This window comes from Rhinopithecus roxellana, chromosome 1 (genome assembly GCF_007565055.1).
Source record: "Rhinopithecus roxellana isolate Shanxi Qingling chromosome 1, ASM756505v1, whole genome shotgun sequence".
Taxonomy (NCBI): domain Eukaryota; kingdom Metazoa; phylum Chordata; class Mammalia; order Primates; family Cercopithecidae; genus Rhinopithecus; species Rhinopithecus roxellana.
In genome coordinates, this window is record NC_044549.1 from 19,417,329 (window position 1) to 19,440,400 (window position 23,072).

A 23,072-nucleotide genomic window follows, 5' to 3' on the forward strand; every position below is an offset into this window, starting at 1 on the left:
GGCAGTTTCTCATGCCAAGTATGCTAATACAAAAAGCAATGAGTCATAATAATGTGAAGACTTCAGCAAAACCAGATGTGGTGCCAAGCATCACAGATGAGACATTCATAGAATATCAAGAAATTTCTTTAAAGCTTTTCTGAAAAAATATACTCTTCACTACTTAGGAGATGTCAAAACCTTTTAATATCCACTTAAAAGGCTCACAAATTGGAATTCTTGGATGTGGCCAGGATCTCATAGGAGAGTAAGTTCCCTCCAGTTAAATGTTGTTGAGAAATGGACAGCTGTCAATTCCTCAATAATCTGCCTCAAAACCTCAGAGGAAACATTTAGGATACTGAAAGAACAAACAAAACAACAAATATATAGGCAATCTCTCCCGAACTATGGTCTCTCTCAGAAGAAAAAAAATACATTAATGAAGAGGCCTATTATGAGCTACAAAGCTTATAAACCACTGCAAACTGGCAGCCCTATCCACAGAAATACAGAGGTACAATGTTAATCTACTTAAAAATACACAGTATAAAAAGAAAACAAAAAATGTGAGTCCCTAAAATTTAGTTTATGAAAACCCTCTCCCCCTATAAAAACAGTGACATAAGGAAACTACAGCACAGCACTCCAAACTTAATTAAATGTCCTCGAACATTTGGGATATGATAAAACATCTTGAAGCATAAATTCAGAAACTAGGGGCAGAAATGGACAAAAAAGCAGAAAGAAATGAGAGTTGGTTGACCTCAGGAAAGAAATACAAGAAAAGACAAAAGTATACCAAAAATGGAGAATTAAGACCACATTATAAAGTGCACAAGGAATTACAGATTCTAATGAAAACATAAGGAATGTTGAAAAGAAGAAGAAAAAAACAGACTAAAAAGAATATTTAAAAAGTAAAAAGGTGAGAATGTGGCTGAAATGAAAGGGGATATAACAGCAAAGAAGTTTCAACTGATGTATAAGTATTAAAAATAAATACACAAAGCAATGGAACAAATATTAATATTAAAAAATAGGCATATAGGATTACCTCAAACTAAAATGCTTTTGCATAGCAAAGAAAACAATCAACAGAGTGAAGAGACAGAGAAAGAGAAAATACCTGCAAACTATGTATCTGGTAAAGGGTTAATACCAAAAGCGTATGAGGAGGTCAAACAACTCAAAAGCAAGAAAACAAATAACTTTAAAAATGAAAAAATATCTAAGTAGGTACTTTTCAGAAAAAGTTTATGAAAGCAATCCCCTCCTCTATTATACAAATAGCCAACAGATATATGAAAAAAATATTCTGCACCATTAAACACCAATGAAATGAAAATAAAACCACATGAGATATCACCTCACACTTGCTAGAATGGCTATTATCAAAAAGACAAAGATAAGTGTTGACAAGAATGTGGAAAAAACGGTACTCTTCTACACTATTGGTGGGAATCTAAATTAGTATAGCTGTTCATGAAAACCAGGATGAAAGTTCCTCAAAAAAATTAAAAATAGAACTATCAAATGATCCAGTAATTCTACTACTGGGTATACATATCCAAAGAAAATGAAATCAATATGTTGAAAAGATATCTACACTCCCATGTTCACAGCTGCATTATTCACAATAGCTAAGATATGGAATCAATCTAAACGTCCATCAGTAGATAAATGGATAAAGGAAATGTGGTATATGAACACAGCAGAGTACTATTCAGCCTATACTAAAAAAACGAAAGAAACCCTGCCATTTGCAACAACATGGATGAAACTGGAGGACATGATGTTAAATGAAATAAGCAAGGCATAGAAAGACAAATACTACATGATCTCACTCACATGTAGAATCTAAAAAAGACAAACCCACAGAAGCAGAGAGTAGAACGGATTGAAGGGGGAGTTGGAAGGATGAGTTGGAGAGATGTTGGTCAAGGGACACAAATACTTCAGTTATACAGGAGTGATAAGTTAAAAAGAGCCACTGTATAACAGTGTATTTACTTAAAAATTGCTAAGAGATTTTTAAGTGTTCTCACTACAAAAACGTTAAGTACGTGAGGTAATGCATTTATTAGTCTGATTGATCCATTCTACAATGTATACACGTATCAAAACAATGTACATCATAAATACATACAATTATCATGTCATTTAAAAAATCATTAAATAGGAAGTATTAAAACTATAATCCAAGAAAATTTTCTAGAAATAAAGGAAGACCTGAATTTACATACTGAAAGAGTCCACCGGATACCAGTGGAAACTAACCTGTAATGATCAACTTCAAAACATATCCTTAGAAAACTAATAGACTTTAAAGGTAAAGAAAAAAATCCTCATGGTCACTGTACAAAAACCAAATGCCTTATAATGGCAAGAGAGTTCAATTGCCATCAGACTTCTCAAAAAACAATATGAAGTAAGGGAATCATGGAAAAGCATTTTTTTTTTAACTCAAAGAAGTAACATTTCAATCCAAGATTTAGATATTATCAAGCAGCCCCTTCAAGCCTAAAGGCCATAAAAAATTTACAAAGTAAGCAGTTTTCAACACGCAAAATCTGCACCATAAGCCCTTCTTAAGGAATCAAGTTATTCAAAGATGAATTTCATCCCAACAATAGACTAGTGGTTGGACTTGAGGAAAAAGACTGACAGTGATCATTTATTATATTTAATTATAGATCTAGAACAGTTAGAGATGGGGTTGAAGAATAAGAAGATATGATACATGCTGTGTGTTATGAATGTATATTCTGAGAGTGCTATGATTTGGATGTGGTTTGTCCCCATCAAATCTCATGTTTAAATTTATTTATATTATTTTTTAAATTTTTCAATAGCTTTAGGGGTACAAGTAGTTTTGGTTACACAGATAAATTTTATAGTGATGAAATCTGGGCATTTAGTGTACCCATCACCCAAATAGTGTACATTATACCCAATAGGTGATTTTTTAATCCTTTACCACCTTCCCCCTTTCTGAGTCTCCAATGTCCATTACAGCATTCTGTATGCTGTCATTTATCCAGAAGGTTAGTCCCCCCTTATAAGTGAGAACATGTAGTACTTGGTTTTCTGTTCCTGGGTTACTTTACTTAGGATAATGACCCTCAGTTCTATCCAAGGTGCTGCAAAGACATTATTTCATTCTTTTTAAAGGCTGAGTAGTATTCTACTGTGTGTGTATGTGCACATCATATATATATATATATATTCTGTTTAAAGGCTGAGTAGTATTCCACTGTGTGTGTATGTGTACATCATATATATATATATATATATTCTTTTAAGGCTGAGTGGTATTCCACTGTGTGTGTATGTGTACATCATATATACATATATATTCTTTTTAAAGACTGAGTAGTATTCTACCGTGTATGTGTGCATCATATATATATATATTCTTCTTAAAGGCTGAGTAGTATTCCACTGTGTGTGTATGTGTGCATCATATATTCTTTTTAAAAGCTGAGTAGTATTCACTGTGTATGTGTACATCATATATATATATTCTTTTTAAAGGCTGAGTAGTATTCCACTATGTATGTGTACATCATATATATATATATTCTTTTTAAAGGCTGAGTAGTATTCCACTGTGTATGTGTACATCATATATATATATATTCTTTTTAAAGGCTGAGTAGTATTCCACTGTGTGTGTGTGCATCATATATATATATATATAACATTTTCTTTATCCACTCATTGGTTTGATGGACTCTTAGGTTGATTCCGTATCTTTTCCATCGTGAATTCTACTGTGATAAACATACTAATGCAGGTATCTTTTTCATATAATGACTTATTTTCCTTTGGGCAGGTATCAGTAGTGAGACTGCTAAACTGAATGGTAGATCTAACTTTTAGTTCTTTGACAAATTTCCATAGTGTTTTCCAGAGAGGTTGAACTAATTTACATTCTCGCCAACAATGTATAAGTGTTCCCTGTCTGCACACAACAAAAAAAGAAGTTTCTTGACTTCTTAATGGCCATTCTGACTAGGGCAAATTGGTATCTTGTTGCAGTTTTAATTTGCATTTCTGTGATGACTAGTGATATTGAGCATTTTTCATATGTTAGTCTTTTGTGTATCTTCTTTTGAGAAATGTATGTTCATGTTGTTTTTCTTTTTTTTTTTTTTTTTTTTTTGAGGCGGAGTCTCGCTCTGTCGCCCGGACTGGAGTGCAGTGGCCGGATCTCAGCTCACTGCAAGCTCCGCCTCCCGGGTTCACGCCATTCTCCTGCCTCAGCCTCCCGAGTAGCTGGGACTACAGGCGCCCGCCACCTCGCCCGGCTAGTTTTTTTGTATTTTTAGTAGAGACGGGGTTTCACTGTGTTAGCCAGGATGGTCTCGATCTCCTGACCTCGTGATCCGCCCGTCTCGGCCTCCCAAAGTGCTGGGATTACAGGCTTGAGCCACCGCGCCCGGCCTTCATGTTGTTTTTCTACTTTTTAATGTAATTATTTATTTTCTTGGTGATTTGAGTTCCTTGTAGATTATGGACATTCGCTGTTTGTCAGATGTATAGTTTAGAAATATTTTCTCCCATTCTGTAGGTTCTCTATTTACTCTCTGTTTACAATGCTGATTATCTCTTTTGCTGTACAAAGCTTTTTAGTTTAATGGAGTCCCCTTTATTTATTTTTGTTGCATTTGCTCTGTCTCTTACTCATAAATTCTCTGCCTATGCCAATATTCAGAACTTTTCCTAGGGTTTCTTCTAAAATTGTTATGGTTTCAGGTCTTACATTTGACCCTTTTCCTGTTTTCAAAACAAAGGTGCGGCTTGCTGCCGGTGCTCATTTAATTTTACATAAACACGCTCTTTGAGGTTGAAGCAAATCTGACTGATAGTCAATGTGAAAATAAAATATAAAAACTGTTTTTGGAGTTATTTCTAAACAGAACTAACATCAGAATTGTCTGAATCATCAGAATCGTCTATTTCAGAAAAACCGAATTCATCAAACGAATCTTTGACCAACGACTTTTCAAGAACAATATTAACATCATGTGTAGGGATGCTGTTTTCTAGGATTTGACATTTTCAGCGATTGAGATTATATTTTGTAAGTGGAAATACCACTACTAAAAACGGAGTACTATAATAGGATAATGTCTTTTGTTTCCAAAGTTGATATACCAGAGCAATGCAAAAATAATAATAATAGGGTGCTATTTTGTGGAAAATTTACTTTGGGGTAAATGATGCAGCCGCAAGTGCCACTGGTGAGTATTCTCAGAGCAAATGGGGAAAGGGTTAAGTCTTTACTCCATCTTGAGTAAATTTTTGTAGACAGTGAGAGATAGGGATCCAGTTTCATTCTTTGTATGGCTATCCAATTTTCCAGCACCACCAAATGAATATGGTGTCCTTTCCCCCATTTTATGTTTCAGTCTACTCTGTCAAAGATCAGTTGGTTGTAGGTATTTGACTTTATAGCTGGGTTCTCTATTATGTTTCATTGGTACATGTGTCTATTTTTATACAAGTTATCATTCTGTGTTGATTACTGTAGCCTTGCAGTATAATTTAAAGACAGTTAAAGTGATACCCCTAGAGTTCTTTTGTTTGCTCAGGACTGCTTCTGCTATTCAGGATTTTTGGTTTATTTGAATTTAGGGTTTTCTTTTCTAATTCTGAGAAAAATGGTGTTTTTGGCAGGATATGATGGCACACTCCTGTAATTCCAGCTGCTTGGGAAGCTAAAGCAGGAGGCTGAGGCTGAAGTGAGCCAAGAGCACAACTGCACTCCAGACTGGTTGAAAGAGTAAAATTCTCTCTAAAAGAAAGAAAGAAAAACGGCATTGGTGGTATTTTGGTAGGAACTGTATTGAATGTGTAGATTGTTTTGGGCAGTATGGTCATTTTCACAATACTGATTCTTTCAATTCATGAGTATAGGAGGTTTTCCTATTTGTTTGTACCATCTATGATTTCTTTCATTAGTGTTTTGTAGTTCTATGTGTAGAGATCTTTCACCTCTTTGGTTAAGTATATTCCTAGGGTTGTTTTTTCTTTTCTTTCTTTTTTTGCAGCAATTGTAAATGGGACTGAGTTCTCGATTTGATTCTCAGTTTGGTACATTACTGGTACATAGTAGTAGTACTGACGTGTGTATGGCGATTTTGTAACCTGACACTTTACTGATTCATTTATCCAATCTAGGAGATTTTGGAGGAGTCTTTAGAATTTCCAAGGTGTAAGATCACATCATCAGCAAACAGAGATAGTTTGATTTCTCTTTTCTAACTTAGATGCCCTTTATTTCTTTCTCTTGCCTCCTGATGGTTCTAGCTAGAACTTCTAGTACTATGTTGAATAAAAGTGGTAGAAGTAGGCATTCTTCTCTGTTCCAGTTCTTAGGAAGAATGCTTTCAGTTTTTCCCCATTCAGTGTGTTAGCTGTGATGGCTTTCATTATTTTAAGGTATGTTCTTTCTGTGCCTAGTTTGTTGAGAACTTTTATCATGAAGGGATACTGAATTTTATCAAATGCTTTTTCTTCATCTATTGAAATTTTTTTTTGTTTTAATTATATTTGTGTGGTGAATCACATTTATTGATTTGCATATGTTGAACCATCCTTGCCTTCCTGGTATGAAACCCACTTGATGCTGAATTATCTTGTTGATATATTGCTGAATCTAGTTTGCTAGAATTTTGTTGAGGATTTTTGCACCTATGTTCATTAGGAATATTGGTCTGCAGTTTTCCTTGTTTGTTGTGTCTTTTCCTGGCTTTGGTATCAGGGTGATACTGGTTTCACAGAAAGAATTAGGGAGGATTCCCTCTTTCTCCATCTTTTGGAATAGTTTCAGTAGAATTGGTATCAGCTCTTCTTTGAATGTCTGGTAAAATTCAGCTGTGAATTCACCTGGTCCTGGGCATTTGTTGTTCTTGTTGTTGTCGTTGGGAGATTTTTTAGTACTGATTCAACCTCACTACTTATTGCTTGGTCCATTCAGGATTTCTGTTTCTTCCTGATTCAAACTTGTGGGGTTGTGTGTTTCTAGGAATTTATCCATTTCCTCTAGACTTTCTAGTTTGTGTGCACAGACGTATTCACGGTAGTCTTAGATCATCTTTTCCAGTGTTCTACACATTCAGAGACACTTTCTAATAATAAACTACATAAATGATCTCTGAAAGTGTAGTCTTCATGAAGTTTAACTGCCAGCATGACAATATTGGAAAGTGGGGCCTAATGGGAGTTGTTTGGGTCATGGGGCCAGATGTCTCATAAATTGATTAATGCCATCTCATGGGAATCAGTTCTAAGTCGAACAGGACTGGATTAGTTACCATGACAGTGGGTTGTTATAAAGCGAGTCGGCCTCCTCAGTCCCCTCTCTCTGCACAAGCCCCTTCTCCTTCCAGTTTCCTCCATGAGTTGAAGCAGCACAAAACCTTTATATAATGAGCTGTCTACTCTTGTACTTTCCAGTCACCAGAATTATGACCCAAATAAACCTGCTTTCTTTATAAAACATCCAGCTTCAGTTATTCTGTTGTAGCCACACTAAACAGAATAAATCAGAGGAAACTGGGTACAGAAGGAAGTGGAAAGAAGTCTACTTCATTGAATGTTATATAGGCAATAGGTAGAAAATAAAGAATACCATTAAAAATGCACAAATTGGATAGTAAATGATTAAGACAATAGGAACCACGGGCATTTTAAAAAGTATAAATTGAAAAGCAGCACCTAGAACAAAACTATAAACCTTACCAAACACGAAGACACTTAAAAAAACCCAGAAGGATAGAAAACAACGTAAAAAAATAAACCCAAAAAATATAATACACATAACTTTAAAAGATATGGAAGAGTTAAAATGTATCAGTTATAGGGGGCGGAGCAAGATGGCCGAATAGGAACAGCTTCAGTCTCTAACTCCCAGCGTGAGCGACACAGAAGACTGGTGATTTCTGCATTTTCAACTGAGGTACTGGGGTCATCTCACTAGGGAGTGCCGGACAATCGGTGCTGGTCAGCTGCTGCAGCCTGACCAGCGAGAGCTGAAGCAGGGCGAGGCATCGCCTCACCTGGAAGCCAAGGGGGAAGGGAATCCGTTTTCCTAGCCACGGGAACTGAGACACACAACACCTGGAAAATCGGGTAACTCCCACCCCAATACTGCGCTTTAAGCAGACAGGCACACCAGGAGAATATATCCCAATCCTGGCCGGGAGGGTCCCACGCCCACGGAGCCTCCCTCACTGCTAACACAGCAGTCTGCGGCGATCTATCCGCAAGGCAGCAGCGAGGCTGGGGGAGGGGCGCCCGCCATTGCTGAGGCTTAAGTAGGTAAACAAAGCCGCTGGGAAGCTCGAACTGGGTGGAGCTCACAGCAGCTCAAGGAAGCCTGCCTGTCTCTGTAGTCTCCACCTCTGGGGACAGCGCACAGCTGAAGACCAACAGGGGAAGCAGCGGGGGCCGGTGCAGACGCGAACGACTCTGTCTGACAGCTTTGGGGAGAGCCGTGGATCTCCCAACGCGGAGGCTGAGATCTGAGAACGGACAGACTGCCTGCTCAGGTGGGTCCCTGACCCCTGAGTAGCCTAGCTGGGAGACATCCCCCACTAGGGGCAGTCTGACACCCCACACCTCACAGGGTGGAGGACACCCCTGAGAGGAAACTTCCAAAGGAAGAATCAGACAGGTACACTCGCTGTTCAGCAATATTCTATCTTCTGCAACCTCTGCTGCTGATACCCAGGCAAACAGGGTCTGGAGTGGAGCTCAAGCAATCTCCAACAGACCAACAGACAGTCCTTCTGACTGTCAGAAGGAAAACTATCAAACAGGAAGGACACCTATACCAAAACCCCATCAGTACGTCACCATCATCAAAGACCAGAGACAGATAAAACCACAAAGATGGGGAAGAAGCAGGGCAGAAAAGCTGGAAATTCAAAAAATAAGAGCGCATCTCCCCCTGCAAAGGAGCACAGCCCATCGCCAGCAACGGATCAAAGCTGGTCAGAGAATGACTTTGACGAGATGAGAGAAGAAGGCTTCAGTCCATCAAACTTCTCAGAGCTAAAGGAGGAATTACGTACCCAGCGCAAAGAAACTAAAAATCTTGAAAAAAAAGTGGAAGAATTGACAGCTAGACTAATTAACGCAGAGAAGATCATAAACGAAATGACAGAGATGAAAACCATGACACGAGAAATACGTGACAAATGCACAAGCTTCAGTAACCGACTCGATCAACTGGAAGAAAGAGTATCAGCGATTGAGGATCAAATGAATGAAATGAAGCAAGAAGAGAAACCAAAAGAAAAAAGAAGAAAAAGAAATGAACAAAGCCTGCAAGAAGTATGGGATTATGTAAAAAGACCAAATCTACGTCTGATTGGGGTGCCTGAAAGTGAGGGGGAAAATGGAACCAAGTTGGAAAACACTCTTCAGGATATCATCCAGGAGAACTTCCCCAACCTAGTAGGGCAGGCCAACATTCAAATTCAGGAAATACAGAGAACGCCACAAAGATACTCCTCCAGAAGAGCAACTCCAAGACACATAATTGCCAGATTCACCAAAGTTGAAATGAAGGAAAAAATCTTAAGGGCAGCCAGAGAGAAAGGTCGGGTTACCCACAAAGGGAAGCCCATCAGACTAACAGCAGATCTCTCGGCAGAAACTCTACAAGCCAGAAGAGAGTGGGGGCCAATATTCAACGTTCTTAAAGAAAAGAATTTTCAACCCAGAATTTCATATCCAGCCAAACTAAGTTTCATAAGTGAAGGAGAAATAAAATCCTTTACAGATAAGCAAATGCTTAGAGATTTTGTCACCACCAGGCCTGCCTTACAAGAGACCCTGAAGGAAGCCCTAAACATGGAAAGGAACAACCGGTACCAGCCATTGCAAAAACATGCCAAAATGTAAAGACCATCGAGGCTAGGAAGAAACTGCATCAACTAACGAGCAAAATAACCAGTTAATATCATAATGACAGGATCAAGTTCACACATAACAATATTAACCTTAAATGTAAATGGACTGAATGCTCCAATTAAAAGACACAGACTGGCAAACTGGATAAAGAGTCAAGACCCATCAGTCTGCTGTATTCAGGAGACCCATCTGACATGCAGAGACATACATAGGCTCAAAATAAAGGGATGGAGGAAGATCTACCAAGCAAATGGAGAACAAAAAAAAGCAGGGGTTGCAATCCTAGTCTCTGATAAAACAGACTTTAAACCATCAAAGATCAAAAGAGACAAAGAAGGCCATTACATAATGGTAAAGGGATCAATTCAACAGGAAGAGCTAACCCTCCTAAATATATATGCACCCAATACAGGAGCACCCAGATTCATAAAGCAAGTCCTTAGAGACTTACAAAGAGACTTAGACTCCCATACAATAATAATGGGAGACTTCAACACTCCACTGTCAACATTAGACAGATCAATGAGACAGAAAGTTAACAAGGATATCCAGGAATTGAACTCAGCTCTGCACCAAGCAGACCTAATAGACATCTATAGAACTCTCCACCCCAAATCAACAGAATATACATTCTTCTCAGCACCACATCGCACTTATTCCAAAATTGACCACATAATTGGAAGTAAAGCACTCCTCAGCAAATGTAAAAGAACAGAAATTATAACAAACTGTCTCTCAGACCACAGTGCAATCAAACTAGAACTCAGGACTAAGAAACTCAATCAAAACCGCTCAACTACATGGAAACTGAACAACCTGCTCCTGAATGACTACTGGGTACATAACGAAATGAAAGCAGAAATAAAGATGTTCTTTGAAACCAATGAGAACAAAGATACAACATACCAGAATCTCTGGGACACATTTAAAGCAGTGTGTAGAGGGAAATTTATAGCACTAAATGCCCACAAGAGAAAGCAGGAAAGATCTAAAATTGACACTCTAACATCACAATTAAAAGAACTAGAGAGGCAAGAGCAAACACATTCAAAAGCTAGCAGAAGGCAAGAAATAACTAAGATCAGAGCAGAACTGAAGGAGATAGAGACACAAAAAACCCTCCAAAAAATCAATGAATCCAGGAGTTGGTTTTTTGAAAAGATCAACAAAATTGACAGACCGCTAGCAAGACTAATAAAGAAGAAAAGAGAGAGGAATCAAATAGACGCAATAAAAAATGATAAAGGGGATATCACCACCGACCCCACAGAAATACAAACAACCATCAGAGAATACTATAAACACCTTTACGCAAATCAACTAGAAAATCTAGAAGAAATGGATAATTTCCTGGACACTTACACTCTCCCAAGACTAAACCAGGAAGAAGTTGAATCCCTGAATAGACCAATAGCAGGCTATGAAATTGAGGCAACAATTAATAGCCTACCCACCAAAAAAAGTCCAGGACCAGATGGATTCACAGCTGAATTCTACCAGAAGTACAAGGAGGAACTGGTACCATTCCTTCTGAAACTATTCCAATCAATAGAAAAAGAGGGAATCCTCCCTAACTCATTTTATGAGGCCAACATCATCCTGATACCAAAGCCTGGCAGAGACACAACAAAAAAAGAGAATTTTAGACCAATATCCCTGATGAACATCGATGCAAAAATTCTCAATAAAATACTGGCAAACCGGATTCAGCAGCACATCAAAAAGCTTATCCACCATGATCAAGTGGGCTTCATCCCTGGGATGCAAGGCTGGTTCAACATTCGCAAATCAAGAAACGTAATCCAGCATATAAACAGAACCAAAGACAAGAACCACGATTATCTCAATAGATGCAGAAAAGGCTTTTGACAAAATTCAACAGCCCTTCATGCTAAAAACGCTCAATAAATTCGGTATTGATGGAACGTACCTCAAAATAATAAGAGCTATTTATGACAAGCCCACAGCTAATATCACTCTGAATGGGCAAAAACTGGAAAAATTCCCTTTGAAAACTGGCACAAGACAGGGATGCCCTCTCTCACCACTCCTATTCAACATAGTCTTGGAAGTTCTGGCTAGGGCAATCAGGCAAGAGAAAGAAATCAAGGGTATCCAGTTAGGAAAAGAAGAAGTCAAATTGTCCCTCTTTGCAGATGACATGATTGTATATTTAGAAAACCCCATTGTCTCAGCCCAAAATCTCCTTAAGCTGATAAGCAACTTCAGCAAAGTCTCAGGATACAAAATTAATGTGCAAAAATCACAAGCAATACACCAGTAACAGACAAGCAGAGAGCCAAATCAGGAATGAACTTCCATTCACAATTGCTTCAAAGAGAATAAAATACCTAGGAATCCAGCTTACAAGGGATGTAAAGGACCTCTTCAAGGAGAACTACAAACCACTGCTCAGTGAAATCAAAGAGGACACAAACTAATGGCAGAACATACCATGCTCATGGATAGGAAAAATCAATATCGTGAAAATGACCATACTGCCCAAGGTTATTTATAGATTCAATGCCATCCCCATCAAGCTACCAATGACTTTCTTCACAGAATTGGAAAAAACTGCTTTTAAGTTCATATGGAACCAAAAAAGAGCCCGCATTGCCAAGACAATCCTAAGTCAAAAGGACAAAGCTGGAGGCGTCACGCTACCTGACTTCAAACTATACTATAAGGCTACAGTAACCAAAACAGCATGGTACTGGTACCAAAACAGAGATATAGACCAATGGAACAGAACAGAGTCCTCAGAAATAATACCACACATCTACAACCATCTGATCTTTGACAAACCTGAGAGAAACAAGAAATGGGGAAAGGATTCCCTATTTAATAAATGGTGCTGGGAAAATTGGCTAGCCATAAGTAGAAAGCTGAAACTGGATCCTTTCCTTACCCCTTATACGAAGATTAATTCAAGATGGATTAGAGACTTAAATGTTAGACCTAATACCATAAAAACCCTAGAAGAAAATCTAGGTAGTACCATTCAGGACATAGGCATGGGCAAGGACTTCATGTCTAAAACACCAAAAGCAACGGCAGCAAAAGCCAAAATTGACAAATGGGATCTAATTAAACTAAAGAGCTTTTGCACAGCAAAAGAAACTACCATCAGAGTGAACAGGCAACCTACAGAATGGGAGAAAATTTTTGCAACCTACTCATCTGACAAAGGGCTAATATCCAGAATCTACAAAGAACTCAAACAAATATACAAGAAAAAAACAAACAACCCCATCAAAAAGTGGGCAAAGGATATGAACAGACATTTCTCAAAAGAAGACATTCATACAGCCAACAGACACATGAAAAAATGCTCATCATCACTGGCCATCAGAGAAATGTAAATCAAAACCACAATGAGATACCATCTCACACCAGTTAGAATGGCAATCATTAAAAAGTCAGGAAACAACAGTTGTTGGAGAGGATGTGGAGAAATAGGAACACTTTTACACTGTTGGTGGGATTGTAAACTAGTTCAACCATTATGGAAAACAGTATGGCAATTCCTCAAGGATCTAGAACTAGATGTACCATATGACCCAGCCATCCCACTACTGGGTATATACCCAAAGGATTATAAATTAGTCTACTACAAAGACACATGCACACGTATGTTTATTGCGGCACTATTCACAATAGCAAAGACTTGGAATCAACCCAAATGTCCATCTGTGACAGACTGGATTAAGAAAATGTGGCACATATACACCATGGAATACTATGCAGCCATAAAAAAGGATGAGTTTGCGTCCTTTGTAGGGACATGGATGCAGCTGGAAACCATCATTCTTAGCAAACTATCACAAGAAGAGAAAACCAAACACCGCATGTTCTCACTCATAGGCGGGAACTGAACAATGAGATCACTTGGACTCGGGAAGGGGAACATCACACACTGGGGCCTATCATGGGGAGGGGGGAGGGGGGAGGGATTGCACTGGGGAGTTATACATGATATAAATGATGAATTGATGGGTGCTGACAAGTTGATGGGGGCAGCACACCAACATGGCACAAATATACATATGTAACAAACCTGCACGTTATGCACATGTACCCTAGAACTTAAAGTATAAAAAAAAAAAAAAAAAAGTATCAGTTATAAATAAATGAAAATGGATTTAACTTAGACATTAAAAAATATTTGCAATTTGGCTCATGAAGACCCAAAAATATGCAATATACAAGAAACACACCCAAAACAAAGTGATTCAGAAAGGCTAAAAATAAAGTGATGGGCACAGACAGACACAGTAGGATAATGAAAACAGTAAGGAATAAATAGGAGGGTATGTGTGTGATACTGGTGCCAAACAAAGGAGAATTCAAACTAAAAAGTACTATATGATGGGTAGAAAACCTTTAAATGTGAGAAGTCATAATTTAAAATGGAGATATTAGAATTATGAATATCTAGTCAACACAACACAGCAACTTTATAAAAGCAAAACCTCCAGGAGACACAGCAAAGAAAGAGAAAGAACCACGCCAAATAGGAGATCAAGTAGATAAAATAAGAATATAGAAGACCGAAACAGCAAAATAAAGACAGATACTTTAAATGCACATCAAACTTTTTACAGTAGAGAGTAAACGTTCTCAGGTATATATAGAATATTCGCAAAAAAACTGGTCATACATTAGCTTATAAAGAAGTCATTAGAAAGTTCCATAAAGTAGAAATTTTACAATGTTCTCTGACTCTAATGCAATAAAATTATACATTATTAGCAATAACAAAGAAAGGTCCTTCCAATTAGAAATAAACCTATTAAACAATTATTGGGTAAAAGAAAAACAAACCAAAATTACAAAATTCCTAATAAATGATATAATTGATCAATATTAATCAGTGATACCATTCTTAAGGATGTGATCAAAATAAAATTCATAGGCTTAGATATTTTTATCAATAAAAATGAAAGAAAACGTGAATTAAATTGCTAGCTAAAACTAGTAGTTAACAAAGTAAAAAAAAAAAAACCCAAAAATTTTAAAATCATGAAAATAGAGATTAATAATGTAGACAACAGAAAAACAATAGCTCTAATAAATCAAAATGAATTTTTTGGAAAAATTTAACACAATAGGCATGACCCTAGCTAATTTAATGAAAAAAGAGGGTGGGAAGCATAAATATGTAAAACAAGAAATGACAGGAGGGAAACAACTATTGGAAAAACACTGAAATAACCATTTTAATAAATGTAAGATTCTATTTTACAGACATCACGACAAGTGTATTAGATCACCTAGGTGAATGGGTAATTACCAGGCAAGTATAGTTTATTACAATTGGACCTATTAGAGGTAGAAAGCTCAAACAGACCAATTTCCTGAGAACAAACAGAGAACGTCATTAAGGAAGCATCCTACCAAAAACTCACCAGGCTAAGATAGTTTCACAGAGTGAAACCTTCAAATACTAGATTGTTCATATTCTCTGTAAATTTTTCTAGAGAAGTAAAAAGGAAAACTTCATATTTCTTTTTATTTGTATGTATAATATCAATACCTAAGCCTGACAAAGAAAATGCAAAGTAAATTACAAATTAGTATCACTTATCAATATTTATGCGAAATACTAACAAAATATTAGGAAACATAATCCAATGCCACATTAAAAGAATGCCACACCATAACCAAGAGATATTTATTCCAACAATGCACAGCTGGTTCAATATTAGGTAACCCATTAATATAATACACCATACCAATAGATTTAGATAGAAAAACCGTATCATTACCTCCATAGATGCTAAGAAAGCTTTTCAAGGCCAGGCGCGGTGGCTCAAGCCTGTAATCCCAGCACTTTGGGAGGCCGAGATGGGTGGATCACGAGGTCAGGAGATCGAGACCATCCTGGCTAACACGGTGAAACCCCGTCTCTACTAAAAAATACAAAAAAAACTAGCCGGGCGAGGTGGCGGGTGCCTGTAGTCCCAGCTACTCGGGAGGCTGAGGCAGGAGAATGGCGTAAACCCGGGAGGCGGAGCTTGCAGTGAGCTGAGATCCGGCCACTGCACTCCAGCCTGGGAGACAGAGCGAGACTCCATCTCAAAAAAAAAAAAAAAAAAACAACTTTTCAACAAAATTCAATTTTCTTTCTTGATAACAACACTTAACAGAAATCAGTGGATACTTCCTATTACGGACCAGATACTGGTACGCCCCCAAAATTAATTGCTGTTGAAGTCCCAACTCTTAATATGACTATAGTTGGAAGTAGGCTCTTCGGGGAGGTAATTATAATTAAATAGTTTTAATTTTCCTAAGGTGGGGCACTGATCCACAGGATTAGTGTCCTTATAAAAAGAGACATGAGAGAACCTGCTGTTTCTCTCTCCTCATCCCTTCAACCCCATCATGTGAGGACACAGGAAGAAGGTGGCCATCCACAAGTCAGGAAGAGAGCCCTTGCCAGAAACTGAATTGCTTGGCATCTTGATGTGGGACTTCTAGCCTCCAGAACTCTGAGAAAGTAAATTGCTGTTTTTTAAGCCACTCGGTCTATAGATTTTGTTATGGCAACCTGAGCTCAGACACTTTAAATTTCCACTAAGATAAGGAACCTGGAAAGGATGCTCGCTATCTCCACTACTATTTAACATAGTCCTGGACTGGAGGTATTAGCCAGTACAATTAGATAAAAGAATCAACCATAGGCATAATAATTGGAAAAAAAAGAAGTAAAACTATCTCTATTTGCAGATGTGATTGTATATCTGAAAATCCCTAGAAAGTGAATGATAAAACTAACTGAAATAATTTTAAAAACTCAGTAAAATAGCAGAAAAAAATCAACATATAGAAATACAGTCTTCACATAATTAGGAACCCATTACACGACATAATAGCAAAACAAAAACACCTCCATCTCCATTGCAACAAAGAAGACAAAACGTTAAGGATTAAGTTTAACAAAAATATGTGTCAACCCTACATGAGAAAAAGTTTAAAACAATCCTTAAAGACAACAAAAGTAGATGTGAAGAAAGGAGAAAAAAAAAGAGCTCTTGGTCTTGAACATGATAACTCAACATCATAAAGTTAATTTATAAATAGCACAATCTCAATAAAAACACCAACGAGCTTTTTTATGGAGTTAGATAAGCTGATACTAAATTTCACATGGATAAATGAACAGGCAAGAAGAGCTAGGAAAACACTAAAAATGAACATTTCTGAAAGGAGGCTAAGCCCTATCAGGCATTAATACACACTATAAAGCCTCTGAAAGCCTTTACAAAACAGTCACATTCTGGTATATGGATAGATACATCTGTGGAGTGCAACCCAAAGTCCAGAAATAGACTCAAGCACATAGAGAACTGCAGTATATGATAAAGGCAGTATTTCACACCACTGGGACAAAGATAAACTTTTAAATGAACGGTGATGGGACGAGTGGTTAGTCATATGGAAAACACAATGAGATCTACACCTCATGCCGTACAAAAGAAAAAAACCCCGATGTACCAGGGATCTAAATATAAAAAATGAAATAATATAATCCCACTACAAAAAAAATGGGTAAATTTATCTTTAGTTGGGATACAGGAAGAGACTTTCTAACTATGACTTAGAATCTAGATGCAATTTTAAAAAAGACTAAAGAATCTAACTATTAATACATTTTTAAAAGTTTGCATGGTTGAAAAAAAGTACCATAAACAAAGTCAAAAGACAACTAGCAAATTAGGAGAAATTATTTGTAGCATATACCACTATTATGTTTATAGACTAACATCCCTAAAAGATAATGAGAACTCCTAAAACCTGAGAGAAACAAAGACCGAGAAAACTTGACAGATGGGCAAATGTGTGTGCCTGTTGTCCCAGCTACTCAGGGGGCTGACGTGAGCAAATTGCTTGAGCCTAGGGTTCGAGGCCAGCCTGGGCAATACAGAAAGCCCTGTCTTTAAAAATAAAAAAAAAAAAAAACTTGATAGAAAAATGGGCAAAAGACAGCAAGAGCTAAAAATTTAAAAAAGAAAAAAAAAAGGGCCGTCAACATATGGAAAAAAACAGTTCAACTTCACTCATAGTAAGAGAAATGCAAATTACAACTATACTGAGTACTATTTATCATTATCAATTGGCAACACTTAAAAGACATGACAACTCACTTTGTTGGGAAGGCTGTGGAAAACAAGCATTTTTATGCTATGGAAATGCAAACTGGTATAACTTCCAATTTGGCAATGTCTAGCAAAGTATATAATTTACCTTTTGACTCAGCAACTGCACTTCAGGAATCTGCACCAAAGACACCTCAAAGAATACAAAAATAGTTTATAACTGTAAAATATTGAAAGCAACCGACAGAATAATTCATAAAAGAGTGATTAAATAAACTATGATACATTCACATGGAGTCCTATACTGCTGTAAAAAGAATGAGGACTATCTCTACAAAGTGATGCACAGTGATTTCCAGAAAACACTGATAAGTGGGGGGAAAGCAAAGTACAAAAGAACATTGAAAGAATGTTAAATTTTGTGTAAGAAAAGAGAAAACAGAAAATATAAATGTCATTTGTATAAAAGAGTACAGAAAAGATAAAGACTAATGCAATTGGTTAGCTATAGGGAGTGGGTGGAGATGGGGTTAAAAGGATAGAAGAAATGCACTGTAAAGGGGAGGAATGTCACTTATCTATCTTTTTGTACAGTTTTAACTTTGAGAATCATGTTAATGTTTAACATATTTAACAAAAGAGAACGAAAACCAACAAGGACAAAGAAAAAAACCTATAATGGAAGATGAACAGAAAGAAATAAACCAAACCATATTTCAAATGAGTAACATAACCACATTGAAGGGCAGGTGGTGATGGAGTAAGAACCAGTCCAAAGAATTTTTTAATGTAGTATTTAGATTGTAAGTCCTCAGGTACGAATTCTAGGTAGCACGCTTCTTTCAGTTCTAGTCATGGGTTAGCAATTCTAAAACTATTTTCTGGTTATAGCACTGAACAAGTAAGTAAATAGAGGTAACGGGAGCAAGATTTCTCACTGTCAGAGAAGTGAGTTAGAAAGATAGATAGGAAAAGGACAGAATGAACCCTATAATGTTGCATTAGTACTAAAGGTATCAGCATAAACTCATACTCTTTAATACAGACAGATAAATATAAATAGATATAACACAGATACATGTATATACATATGTATACACAAATGTCTATTTACTAAATCTGTCTGTTGATAAGGCATATGGTAGCTCATTGGTCTAAACCTAGCAACCAGACATTGATTTCTAATACCATTCTCCACTAAAAAGAACCAGGCTGGAGTAGGGCAAGCACAAGATAAATCTAGAATGTCCCATGCCAGAATATAAAGAAGTACTCAAAGAATGATAAAGACATTACCAAAGGACACAGGAGCTGGCATGAAGAGGCTCCCACTGGAGATTTGGGACAATCTGAGCACCAAAATAATGACAGGAAAGGATGATGAGTGATGGACTAACATAGGAATCCACTGACTTCACACTGAGATAAACAAACAAATGGGAGAGAAGGGAAAGATCCTGTTTTCAATAGAAAAAAAAACGTAATAAATATAGATGGAATAATGAAATTAGAAAATAATTGATTCATACAAGATTAATATATCCCAAATCTAGTGGGTGTAAGTTTGATGAGTAACAGGATATTTCCATCATTTCAAAGAATCTCCCAATCAGACAAGTATTGGTTTTGAAGAGCAGCATAGTTAAACAGTGTAGAAAACTGGGAGACATCACCTTAGCCAAAGTATCAAAGTTAACAGCACCAGAAATGGGACGAATCAATCTCATGTGCCATGATATGATACACTGAGAACATCGCTTCTGTGGTATTCTTGCAAAAAGTCTGCCACTGGAATCTTATCATAAGGAAGCATCAGACAAACATCCCACAAAATAATTAGCCCATATACTTCAAATGTAAACATCAGAAACACAGAGAGACCAACGAACTCTCTTCTCCTTTAATACTTGTTTTCTAAAGGGGCACTGAGAAAACATGATATAGGAAAAAAAAAAAAAAAAAAAAGATTCAGTGTCATTATCACTGAAATCTTGATGCCCACAATGTATTTGTTTCTATCCTGTAATTGTTTGCAGACCTATCTTAACCAGAATGTTAAATGACTATTCTTGAATTATCTTTATTTCTCTGCAATATGTTAAGAAACTTTTCTACCACTAACCATAGGCTGCAACCAAATGGAGGACCAGTGGGTATATAGTAGATGTGATGGGGGAAGGGTAGGTACAAACTGAAGCCCAACAGGGACCATCATCACTCAGGCCCCTTGACCTTTCTGCAGCTTTCCATTCACTCATGAGGAGAATAGGAAAAAGCAATGGAAATAAGGGTAAGTGGAGATTTATTAAATACCTACTACACACCAAACACTGCAAAGTATTACTTCTTTTAATCTTCAGACTGTACAGAAAGTGACTATGTAAAATCTGGGCAGGTTCAACACTTTGTAGAAAAAGGACTCTCAGCAAGTAACTCCTGGAGCTTTGAGAACTTAGCGAGCCATTTAAAACCTGTGCTCAGAATCTTCCCCATGCCACTCCTCCTCTCTAGCAACAGTGCCACTATGTATTGTCTAAATATATAATTCTCTTGCCTTATTTTAAGAAAACCACTTTTCTTTATTGGAATTTTCAAAATTACACAAAAGTAGAAAGAAGAAGGTGTAACAATTCCCATCTGCCCATTACTCAGCTTCACCAAGGCCCCCTTGTTTCTCCTATCCTTCTCCCTATTTCTCATATACTTAAACATAAATCCTAGACATTTGAACTTCAGAACGTCTGTAACAAATTAGAACTTAAAAATAATTTAACATTATTACATCTAAAACAGTAATTCTTTACTATCACTGAATGCCCAATGCTTCAAATTTCTATGATAATCTTAAAAATATTTTCTTTCAGTGGTTAGCTTGAATCAAGATCCAAGCAAAGTCACATAATACTTTAGGAAGATATGTTGCAATGTAGAACAGTTCCCTTCCCCCTTCTATTTTTTTAAATGCTATTTATATGTTGAAGAAACTAGGTCATTTGTTCTACAGAATTTCATATTTCCTTAATTTAGACCTTACAGTCAGTAGAATGTATTTCTCTATCTCCCTTATTTCCTGTAAAGTGTTAGAGGGGTGACCAAACGGCGGTTCACTTTTTCTCACTGTTGTTTAAAGAATGCCCAGGTGGTACTGTGTGCTCTCTACTGCATCTGCTGGACACATTTACTATCCAGTTATCTTCTATTAGTGTTAATATTACAGTAAGTTTTTCTACATCCTCAGGCGATTTGTGTTCCTAAAACTTTGTTCAATACCATATATTCACGCAATATGCACGTGGTGCTCAAACCACCAGGTTAATCAAGAGCTGACTGAGAAGCACCAAAGTTTATCAATCAGCAGCCTGGGAAATAGGGCAGGAATTTTTCCTCTGGTAGGTAAGAGGCCATAAAGTAAAGAAGAAATGAAAGACTTCACTAGAGGTGGAGAGGAGGCCAGAGGATGAACACAGTACGGTATTTAAAGAACAGTATACTGGATTCCTATTATAGTTCTGAAGGATATTTTATACACTGGAACCAAAAAATTGTTTCTAAATAAACTCACAGAGAATTCTTAATTTTATAATGTTAGTTCACCTAAAAAGCCTTACAAATTTTTCCATCTTTCTTGCTTAAGAAATGTACTGATGCCTAAATTAAAGGTTTTTAACCTTGACTGCAAAAGAGATTTTCCCAGGAAGCGTTTAAGATACTGAGGCCTGGGTTCCACCTAATCAATTCTGATTCAACTGGTCTAGGATGGTAACTGGGTTTAAGGTATTGTTTACTACTTAGGTGGCTCTAATATGCAGCTATAATTGAGAACCACTGCTCTTAATCAAGAACAACAATGGCAACTACCATTTACTCAGCATATATTATGTCTTAGGTGCTGTTCACTTTTCTAAGCACATTACACATACTAGTTCATTCCCTGTGTTTTTCACAAGATAAAAAATGGAGAGGTCAGGTAATCTGGCCAAAGTCACACAGCAAGCTGATGAGAGTTATGCTTTAATCTCAGGAAGTCTGGATCCAAAACCCTTGCTTATAATCACCATGCTGTACTGTCCCCTAAGCATGAATTATATACATGTATTCTTCAATTGCAAATAAAATTATGAGATGAAAACATTTTTAAAAAATGAGATAACTGGCCAGGCTCAGTAGCTTACGCCTGTAATCCCAGCACTTTGGGAGGCTGAGGTGGGTGGATCATCTGAGGTCAGGAGTTCGAGACCAGCCTAGCCACCATGGTGAAACCCCATCTCTACTAAAAATCCAAAAAACATTAGCTGGGTATGCTGGCAGGCACCTGTAATCAGCTATTCAGGAGGCTGAGGCAGGAGGATCACTTGAACCCAGGAGGTAGAGGTTGCAGTGAGCCAAAATCGCGCCACTGCTCTCCAGCCTGGGCAACAAGAACGAGACTTCGTATCAAAAAAGAAAAAAAAAAGAGAGAGAGAGAGAATTAACTTCCTCCTTCTTAGTAGTACAGTGGCATCTTGGGCAAGGGTACCAATATGTGTTTATTAGGAAAATAAATAGACAAGAATCTTCTCTTCCCAAAAAACTCAAATTCGAGATTTTTACACATATTCAATAATTTCCCACATAGCACTTTATGCAGCATGGTTATCTTATGTTAATATCAAAAAAATACATCATTGAGACAATGATGTATTTACAGGTACATTTACAAAAAAATGTCCTACCTATTTCAGTTCTGCTGACTCCAATTCCATTATAAATTCTCAAGTAATTAAAGTGACAAGAATCAGAATCTTCAATGTCAAAGTCACCAAATTTGATGCGAACTCTCTCTCCCATCTTTACACGGATCTCCCATTCACAAACAGTGCTGTTGGGATAGGTCTGTGGGTAGTTTATGGATGTAAGGGTTCCACTCTCAGGGCCTAGTACAGTGTGTCCACATCCATCACCTTTAAAAAAAAAAAAGTGAAAAGAATGATAAATTATTCTCACATATTTTACTTCCTCTATAATGATTTTTTGTGAAGATTTAAAAATACCTATGACATCAAATATTTTATACCACCCATA

The 23,072-nt window shown here is 37.1% G+C and overlaps 1 protein-coding gene across 4 annotated transcripts in view; it reads right to left on the minus strand.

Moving 5' to 3' along the window:
• Window positions 1-23,072, minus strand: part of DCBLD2 (discoidin, CUB and LCCL domain containing 2) — a 98,360-nt gene that overhangs the window by 55,307 nt on the left and 19,981 nt on the right. For all 4 annotated transcript variants that reach the window (XM_010353728.2, XM_030940003.1, XM_030940001.1 and 1 more), the window contains exon 2: window positions 22,724-22,951. In XM_010353728.2, the coding sequence (XP_010352030.1) occupies window positions 22,724-22,951 (228 nt within the window). The remainder of the gene's footprint in view (window positions 1-22,723; window positions 22,952-23,072) is intronic.